The sequence below is a fragment of the Phytophthora infestans genome, genomic scaffold (assembly GCF_000142945.1).
Source record: "Phytophthora infestans T30-4 supercont1.46 genomic scaffold, whole genome shotgun sequence".
NCBI lineage: Eukaryota > Oomycota > Peronosporomycetes > Peronosporales > Peronosporaceae > Phytophthora > Phytophthora infestans.
Window position 1 is genome coordinate 775,052 of NW_003303713.1, and position 10,272 is coordinate 785,323.

Below are 10,272 nucleotides of genomic sequence, written 5' to 3' on the forward strand. Positions count from 1 at the left end.
TGGCCCTGGGACGAGGACGTAAAGCACTTGGGTCGACACCTGCGACCAAGTCCTAGAGCAAAACCACGAGGTCACGTGCGTACTTGCGAAGGGGTCACGGCAAAATTCTTGCTTCTTGCCATGCGACCACCGAAACCCGTACTTTGACAATTATTGCGCGTTAGAAGGTTTTATTATTTTCTTTTAATTTACTCGTTTTGACGTAATTGGTATGAAATGTACATGCAAAATATCGATACGGGCGGGAGTCTCCTTTCCTTGCCGTCATAGTACTGCAGCCGTCGCAGAAGGGCGATACGAAACCTGCTGAGGACGACAAGACGGCGCAGCACTCGAGTTCTCGTCGTCCAGAAGACTGCGCACGTTCTTCAAGCGCTGTTCGAGTGCACGCAGGAAATTGTTCACGTTCTTCTGATCGTCCACAGCTAGCGCAGCGCCATGGACGTCCATGAGCAAGCTCTCGAGCAGCAGCAAAGCCTGCAGATAATGGTCGTGTGCAGCTCGAGTTTGGCCCAGAACTTCGCGGATGGCGCCTTGACGTCCGAGTCGAAGTGCGTGAGCATATAACAGCTCCTCTTGAGACGCAATAGAGCGCGTAGGGGATCGTAGACGTGCCATACGCGTCTTGCACTGCTCTGCGCGGTCCAGGAAATGTGTCAGTTGTTCGGACAAGAAGGCCATCGACACTTTCCGACTCGTTTCGCTCCATCCTGACGCTCCAGACGATCCCGAGGATCCCATGGAACCTCGAGACGTCTGCTCGTGACGGAAATAAAGCACCACGTGCTGTACGAGTCGTAAACACTTGACGTACAGCGCCAACGCCTCCGCAGCATACACATATTGTCGTTCCGCAGTACGCTTTTCATCATCGTCGTCGTCATCGTCTTCATCCTCCGCAAGCGCGTTACTCACTCCGATCGACGAAGCCAGCGACGAGCTCATGGAAAAGACCGTCGAGAAGTTCACACTCGCCCGTTTCCCGCCGGAAGATGAGGAATTATTCTCTGTCTGCTGTGGAGACCAGTCTCCAGTTACCGGTTCACTGGCATTCTCCGTCCCAGACCCCGACGAGATATCTCCAGAGCCACTTAGCGTCCACAATTGATCTGCGATCGGAGCAATCGCCTGCGTACGTAGCACCACAATGTCGATAAGTTGCTGTCCGTATTCTCGCGAGAAGCTCTGCGTATTGCCACCAGCAGGCAACGCTCTGGTCGTCACGTCTCCCGTAGTGGATCTACTACTGTTTTCTCCACTTGTACGAGGCGTTTCCTGTCGTCCCGTCGCTGGACGTTCTGATAACTCATCCACCAGCACATACTCGCCGCTACTGTCCAGAGCATGGCCTGTCGTCGTGTTCTTGGGTCTTGTAACAACAGCATCACTGGCTTTTGGCTGAGAACTCTTGCTCCGAGACAATGACAGCTGTTGTTGAGCTGCTGTAGCACCTGGAGGCGACTCGGAGAGCTGTTTGAACGGGTTAATCCTTGGACTGGGGCTGGGTAGAATGTGTGGACTCATTTGCGGACTGAGCTTGGGGCTTGTGCCTGCATTAACGCCAGCTAATCCGCTGCCACTGGACGAGGCGCGTCGACTTCTCGCCAGTCGTGACGATGACGACCGACGCAGAGCTCCAGAGCCAGAACTGGCACTCGCAAAGGCAGTTTCCATCACTTCCAAGTTGCCGCTTCGAGACTGACGCAGCAGCGTCGACGGCACCGTACGGGAGCTCGAGCTTGACTCGTGCGACACCGAGAAAGCACGCGACCGTCGATCACTGCCGGCTCCTCGACGAGGCGTCGACGAGTTCTCTGCGTCTGTTGCTCCTGTTCTGCTGTTTCCTGCTGTCGAGACCCCCCACCGCTCGGAAGTTCCCTGTTCGTCCTCCTCCTCTCGAATGCTCGCAGTAGTCGACAGCGTCGACGACCGACGCGTAGCTTCGGCTTCTTCTATTTGCTCCGGCAACGGCTGCAGATCCACGAACGGATCGGCGAAAAACTCGGCAAATCCGAGACGTAGCGCCGGTTTCCGCTGCAATAAGGCCACTAACAGCTGGCGACACGGTCTGGAGAGCTGCAACGTGGGCGGGAAGCGTAGAGGCTGACGCTCGATATTGGCCAGTAGCTGCACGTGGTTAGCGCCTCCGTAAGGTGGTCGACCAGCCAGCATCTCGAACAAAATTGTACCCACGGACCAGAGGTCGGCCTTGGCGTCGTACTTCTGGAACTTTAAGATCTCTGGAGCCATGTACAGTGGGGAACCACACAGGGTCTCAGCCATTGACGCCGTGGCCAAGTGTCTCGCGAAGCCAAAGTCCGCTGTCAGAAATTAAACAGTTATTGTTAATATAATACACAGTTATTATGTACCCATCTGAATTACTCACCGATTTTAAGCGCGGAAGTGGCCGAGTCCTCGACGAGTAACAGGTTCTGTGGCTTTAGGTCTCGATGGATGAGGTTGTGCTGCCACAGACACTGCATTCCTTTGGCCAGTTCGCGCAGAAAGTGCCTCGCCACGCTCTCTGGGAGTAAATTACCGCCACTTTGTTGCTGTCGACGTCGCATATAGTGCTGTAGGTCGCCCCCGGCGCAGTACTCAAGCACGAGGTACATGTGCTTCTCCGTCTTCTTAATGTCGTACAGTTTCACGACGTTCGGGTGGTCGATCTGACGCATGATGGAGATTTCCATCTCCAAGTTACTCAACAATTTACTATTGAGCTTGTGAAGCGACAGCGCCTTGATGGCGACCGGCGTCTTGCTGACCTTGTGGTAGCCTTTGTACACTACAGCGAACGAGCCGCTGCCTAGTTTGCTGGTGACGACATAGTCGCCGATGGACGCGCGCCCGGACATGGTGCACACCACGAGTGATGGTCGCACCGACACAAGAAAGAGTGATGGTCTTCCGAGCAGTGCGGAATCGGGAATGCCGAAGACGCAAAAGTTGAATGTTGCGTGTGTGTATTACATCAAATGTGGTTAGGGCAGAAAGGTGACGCGTACGGTTATCCACCAATCTGATTGGTGCAAAGTGGACGCGCGACCTTTCGTTGCGGTGACGTCGCAACATTGCTCGATCAGAGACTTTTCCTGTGGGCGGCAACGCGATTTGACATGTGAGACGAACACACAAGATGGTTGAAGCCCATCCATCATCCAGGCGGCCTGGGCGTTTTCTCCCAAATTGACAGCAGCAACTGCAACAACTGCAGCAACGACTGCAACTTGTTCTTAAAGCGAACACAAAGAGAATCTCTGTGTTCTCGTCATCAGAATCTAGAAATGGGAGGGTATTTTCGCTGCACAACACCTTACAAACTTCAAGTAAAGCTGAGAACTGGGATAGAAGCGCCAAAGTTGAAGTCGCGGTTCAACAGGCACTTGCAAGTTGAGCTGCTGGCACCGATGCGGAGAGACGACAGACACTTTGCTTGGGGTCTCATGCGTTGGATCTAGTTTGTCGCCAGATTTAAATCGGAGTTTCGGGTACAGTATCTACCAGGATGTTATGTGGAAAATCTCATCTGTGGTTTATTCTAGCATGTTAGAACTTTGAGATTATGACCGTTGCGGAGGGGAGAGTCGCTTCGTAACTGGGGTGCTTGTATTTTACAGTAAGCTATTTTGCCTTGCAAAAAGAGAGGTCGTAGCCTCCGTCCGAGTCGAATTTGCATCAACTAAATCCACTGAGCCCGAAGTGGGTGAAACTTGGGTGCCTCTGGATAATCTACCGCTGTGTCCATCGGATGGTGACGAGTTCTTGTACGTGGAGGTTCCTTGTCATGCTGGGATATAGAGGAAGTGAATCTTTCGACCAGCCGATAGCTGATCTGTGCTGCTGAGGAAGAAAAACACTTGGATAACACACAAGATACCAGACGAGTTGCCCAGCATAGGATCCTTTCCTTTTGGCTTTAGTTTTGTATGAGATTTGATGTCATCGTGAAGGCCGTAATAAGTTAATATGGCTCTTACCTTTCGCGTGCTCACCGGCCTCGTGGTTTTGTTCTCCGAAGTCCACCACATTCGTCGGAGTCTTGGTCCTCTCGACTCCTGCACCGAGCGAGCGAACCGAAGCACTTGTGTCCACGTCCCAGTGCTGGCTGCAAAGACAGCGAACACCCGCCGGAATTCCGATTCATTCTTCTAATCTCAACTATGTGGCGAGTTGTCCTGCGAGACGACAATCCGAACACTTAGGCCGGTGGCCAATCCATCTTCAAGCGTACTTTGACTCAAAAGTGTTTTGAGTCAGCAATTGTGCTCGACGTGAACTGCGTTTCTGTGCGCTCGTTGGCCTGTACATCACGGTAATCTCATTGTGAAGCGTTGTTATCAGACGATAAACTGGAACATTGGCGCTGAGCTGTTAGACAACTTTGCCGCTACCGACTCTAAGTGTTCGACGACAGAGTCGAGAGCTCTGAGTCGCTTGTTGTTTAGTGACCTGACATTTTCATTTCAAAGAACTAAAACCTCGTCGCTCCGACTGTCGTGGCGTGCGAGCAGGTCGACTAGATCACAAGTGTATCCGTAATGGAGGAATTCGTCCGACTACGGCCTCGTAGAAGGCGCCACAGCTAGCGTCGAGGTTTGACACTCACTTCTCGATTCACCTTCGACAAAGCAACAACCAACTCATGAATCACGCAGCACGTATGGGGAGCAATCAGCCCTCGTCTTCGCCTTATGCCATGACTATTAGCAAGACCAAGGTGCAAGAGATGACGTCTCGTCCAAGCTTCGCATCTCGCATGATCCGACTGGTCTTCAAGCGGAAGCAACGCTCGATGGATACAGAGCGAGCCAAGTCTTGGCCGGGATGCGCGGAACCAGTTACTGAGCTGGAGCCGACGTTCGTCAAAAGCCATCCTAGCGCTACCATCGCAATCCCGAACAGTCTCACCTCTTCTGCATCATCAAAAGTGCCTACCACGTTTACGAGCCCTCACCGTGTACGTCAGTACGCAGTGGACGACAGTGAGAGCGAAGCCTCGTGGCGACAACGACAGACCCACTGCGCCAACTGCGAGCGGTTGTTTTTCAAGTCGATGTCGTCGCTGAGCAACGCTGCCGGCCAATTTTGCTCTCTGGATTGTAAGGCCAACTTTGAGTATTTGACTCAGCTCCAAGAGACGATGAATATGGAGATGATGGCGGATACTATCGCTAGTAGAGGGCTATTTGATGAAATTGAAGACGAAGGCCGGCGGTTGTAGGCGATCTGAAAAGCTTTCTAATATATAATAATACGAGTATTAATAGTACATAATAGGGGGAGTCAGAATTAAGAAATGGTACGAAAAGTATGACCTCTTTGGACGCCTAATGAGCGCAGATGTACATGTATAGGTAGAACGTTTGGATGTGCACTTCAACCTGAAGATCGCTTCACTTTACAAATGCTCACTAATGACTTATTCACAGCTCGTACAGGTAGTCGCGCAGCCATCCTTACAAATAAAGCACTACTCGACAAAAAAGCAAGTTGAAGTCAACTTTTTAGAAAACTCTGAACTGCATTTACTAAAGCTGTTTAATTATATTTATTAATACAAAGTACGCTTTAACAAGGTTCACCCCATCATGTCTACATAATTTAGTGGCACACACTACTGAACCATTTACCCCGAAAGCATTTTACTGTAAGCTAGCTACAGCAACGAGGCGTCAACTGGATCAACGTTCATGCAACATGAATACCGGTATGTGGTCACATTTGTATAATTAAAACTTCCAAATCAGGTGATTTGTATGGATTTTTCGTGCAAAAATCAACAAAGAATTCCCTAAATACAGAACACAAAGTGTAAGCAATCACGAGCGCTCGCACCATCGAGGCAAATTCAGTTGTGTTCCGTTCTAGTGAACAACCTTTTAGTACATTTTACTGTGGATGCTTGCTCTAAACTTTTAACCAATCAAATCACTCTAACATTTTTGTGCGCTTCACAAAAATAAAATCCTTATAAATTGGTACGAAATTCATTTATAGATTCTGTTCATGTTGGCATCAACAGTTTTCACAATCGCAAAGTGTGGTGTAGGGATTTCCAGATTCGACCATACGCCAACCTACTTTAGGTCAAGAATCGGCTCGGTCTAATAACCCAGAGCTTAAGAACAAAGGATCACGGTAAGTACTTGGCGATCTGTCCGGATATGCTATCCGGATAGCCGCTGAGCTCAACGGTCGCCTGAAGGGTCGGTAACGACTGCATTTCACTAGATATTTGTATATGAAGCATAGGATTAAATAGGGGGAGCCGAAAAGGATCCCAGAAGATAACAGAGCAGAATTTTCCTAGTCCAAGACACGTGTACACTTTACCGGTAAGTCCCTGCATAGGGCTGGATTATGCCTGCCGTCAATACTCGAGAGGCATAGCTTGTAGGGTATTGACTGGTAGCGCCAAGAGATTAGGTCGGTCCGGGTAGGACAAAGTCTCGCTACGCGCGAAAGAAAGTCCTGCACACTCAGCGGGCCGTTACGTCGGATAGCCCGGGTGCCGTAACACTTCTAGCTGAGCAGCCTCTGCGCTCGGTGACCTGTAAAAGCGCTCGCGCGCCGCCATCCTTTGGTGGAGGGCACAGGGTTGTGAACGAGCTCAGCCGAATCAAACTCGGCGGAGCCTCGGAAGTGATCTGACTTGGCTAGTCGGAACCGAGTGGAAGCGAGCCACTCGTCTGTCCCGGAAGGGCCGGACCGCGAGGGGACCACCCTCTGCGCAGGCCATACAACCGCCGACCTATCTCGGCGATTTGTTGTGGTTTGTGTAAGGAATCCACATCTGACGGTATTTGTGTGTTCTACTACACCACAACTGGTGCCGCGACCCGGGAACAGGAGTGTGTGCTTGTTTTTATAGGTGCCAGCTAACCAAGTTAAGAGGAAGAGAAGAGAAAGAGGAGAGTGAAGATAGTCAAGGGATCAGCAACTCCGAGCGACGGAAGCCCAGCGACGGCTGGAGGATCGCCTCTCGCGGGGTCGGACCCGGCGGATCAACGACTCATCGCCATGACGATGGAGGTGGGACGAACCGTCCAGTTCGACGAGGATGGCCAAGACCAGGAGAGCGAGAATGGAGATGCAAGTGAAGGAGAGTATGAAGAGAAGGCCGAGACCGCTGAGCTCGGAGAAACGAAGACTACCGCCGAGCTACTTGGCGAGGTGGAAGAGTTGACGCTGCAGGTGGGACGCATGGGAGCCCCACGTCCTGTCGAGCGTAACTAATCCGCCGAGCTCGACGAAGGTGCGGACGATGAAGAAGATGAAGAAGAACATGGCGTTGCTCAAGGGGACCGTCCGCCCCTTATTCCGAAAGCGACGAGGAACGCCGATACGCCGAGCCTTAATAAAGTGTTGGCTCGACTCGGCGAGGATATGAGAACGAGATCGGAATGGATGATAAAGTTCGCGCCTGTGGCGATGGCGCAGGCGAAGTGGCCGATGTTGGGTCCTGAGTTAAGTCAATCGGTGCGTGCAGCCAACATCAATCAGTTGGTAGAGGAAACTGTGTTGCTGTTGAAGGCGATGGGCTATCGGTGCAACAGCCGACCAAACAGCCTCATCCTGTCCGACTGGAGTCTGACCCGTGGCGGAGCTGAGCTCTGGCAATGGAAGAAGAAGTAGAGAGTGGCGTTTGGATTGAAGAAGGCCCCTGGTGGAACGAAGAAGGTGTACAGCCGAGTAGCCGAGTTCAAACCACTCGGCGAGGACCCAAGCAAGATTCCTTTGCCGAAGACCCCGGAGCCGAAGAGACGTGAAGTGTTCCGCGCTACGCAAGGGACTCCGTACTTCGAAGACTCTCACATGCTGACTCCATTAAAGCTAAACCCGACTCAGCGAGCGCCGAGTCGTGGGCAGCGAAATGTAGGTCGTTATCGTGAATTGTATGACGCTGCAGATGAGGCTGAGGCTTACGAGGAGGATGAAGAAGACGGCGATGCCTTCGACGTGAGAGGTAACCGAGAAGAAACCGTGAAGGACTACATCCGAAACTTGAGCTTTGACGCGGCTGAAGAGGACTCGACGCAGTACCTAGAAGTCCGAACCCACGCCTCGCTCGACAAATTCGCCGAGTTCGAAGGAAAGCGCTACCGCTCTGACGCGTCGCTCCAGTGGCTCAAGCGTTTCATCTACGGGATGAAGAGCACCAGGATACCCCAAAGTGCATGGTGCGAGCCTTTCTCGCTATGCTTGGGACGCGCGGCGAAGAGTTGGTACAGGCAGCTGCCGAAGAAGACTCAGCGACGTTGGAAACTACTCAGCGAGGCGTTCCTGGATTATTATTGCTCACAGTTCGACCAATCCGCCCGCACTCGTTACTACTCGGCGAGACGTAAAGTCAACGAACCGATCTGCGACTTCCTGGCCCGACTCAACGGGTATGCTCGGACAGCCAAGATCCAGTACGAGAAGGGTGGAGCCGACGCGGCTAACCATGTCGAACACCTCTTGCTGCAGTGTGGTGATGACGATGTGATGGATTTGATGTACCTCTTGCAGCTGGAAGACATCAGCAAGGTGGAACAGATAATCAATCGTCGGATCCTCGGCGAGAAGCGCAAGAAGTAACGCGACCGACTCGTGATCGCACGAGGCCGAGATGACAAGCGGAAGTATCAGAGCCGCCGAGATGAACGCCGAGATGGACGTCGAGATGAGAAGCGCAGTCGCAATGAAGAAAACCGCGACCGCCGAGTCACTATCGTTGACGCTGACTCCGACGGGAAGGAACTCATCGATTAGAACCCGCCGAGTCCGTACAGCTCCGAAGACGAATGGGATGATGAGGACCAGTCCGGAGGACACGACTCAGCGGAAGACGACGACTACATAGACGCCGGCGTTTCCAATGATAAAGGAAATACACCGGACCGCCGAAAGAACTCGGCGGGAGACCAGAATGGCTCGAATCGAAGTTGGGGGAACTCAGCAAACCGACCTCCGCGACCGTACAACCAACGAGAACAGTCGAACCGTGGAGATGGATCACGCGACAACTCTCTCAACGTGGACCTTGTGCAGCTTGTGGAAGAATGGGGCACTCGGCTCACTACTGTCGACGACGCTGCAAATTCTGCAGACAAGTCCATGAAGGCGGCCAGTGCGAGCTGTTTCGTCAATATGAGAAGCTGGCTGCGTTCGTGAAAAACTCTGTCGACAAGTCGCAAGTGCCAGAAGACCTGCAAACCTTTACGCGCCGAGTGATTTAAACTCGGCGGTCCGCCAACACTGACTGGGTTGGAATATGCCGGGCTGCCACAGTCAGCTGAACCTGCAGTTGAGGCAAACTTCTTGTTTGCCTTCGTAGGCGAAGCAGGACGGCCCGAGGGAAGAAGCGGGGATGGCAATTGGATGTGTGAAATCGACGGAATTGAATGTGAGCTCGGTGAGTTAGATGATAACCACCGAGCGATTGCAAGTAGTCAGACCAGGCTGTGCATCGTACCAGAATCATGAAGCTGCTTCCGGGAGAACGGCTGGGATGGTGGTCAGCACAGACGTTTGATCGCCGAGTTAGAATGAGAGCCCTCGTATAGGGTGGACTGAGCGACCGAAGGACCAAGATATTATTGGATACCGGAGCAAATGTCTCGGCGATTAGTGAGTACTTTGCGAGGAAACTGCGTCTCAAGAGAGTGGCCAGCCGAGATAAGCGAATCGACATACAAGGAATAAGTAAAGACAGAATGGTGACAACGTCAAGAGCAGTGATGAAGGTGACACTCGGCTGGGAAGTGGCATACGAGTTTGAAGTATGGATAATGCCTCATCATGCCGGAGTCGATTTGATTCTCGGCACCGACTTTTTGTCAACCAACACAGTAACTGTTGGCGAAAGCGTAAAAGTAACTAGCACAGAAACCGGATTTGTATATTTGGTTCCTTTTGAAAGCATCCCAGCGAATGCATCCCAATTAAATATTTGGGTTAACGAGCATCAAGCAGCCAAAGCAGAAGTTACGAACGCTAATGGAGAAACCTTTATCTCAACCGAAGGACTGGCTGCCGGAACATTCCGGGCTTACGCGGTAGATGCTGCGGGAAATATTTCCGCTCCATCGGCTTCGACGGTTAAACTGACCGAAGCAGCTATTGAGGCTTCTTCAATCGCCTTTTCCGGTCCAAATACGATTGTGCTAAGTTATGATGAAGAATTAAACGAAGAATTTGTGCCCGCTTTTTCCTCCGGGGACATTATTGTTAGGGATCATGCTGGCAGCATGCGCCCTGTAATCATACTGAGTGATGACGAGA

The 10,272-nt window shown here is 51.9% G+C and overlaps 2 protein-coding genes across 2 annotated transcripts; one reads left to right on the plus strand and one right to left on the minus strand.

The window, feature by feature from the left end:
- Window positions 1-264: 264 nt before the first annotated feature.
- On the minus strand, window positions 265-2,861 carry PITG_16904 (protein kinase, putative; the record flags this gene model as incomplete). The annotated part of the gene is made up of 3 exons (XM_002897282.1): window positions 265-1,185; window positions 1,315-2,321; window positions 2,390-2,861. 3 exons carry the CDS (start codon window positions 2,859-2,861, stop codon window positions 265-267), a joined length of 2,400 nt encoding a protein of 799 aa, XP_002897328.1.
- Window positions 2,862-4,666: 1,805 nt separating this feature from the next.
- Window positions 4,667-5,227, plus strand: PITG_16905 (uncharacterized protein; the record flags this gene model as incomplete). Its single annotated transcript, XM_002897283.1, has 1 exon — window positions 4,667-5,227. One exon carries the CDS (start codon window positions 4,667-4,669, stop codon window positions 5,225-5,227), a length of 561 nt encoding a protein of 186 aa, XP_002897329.1.
- Between the last annotated feature and the right edge of the window lie 5,045 nt (window positions 5,228-10,272).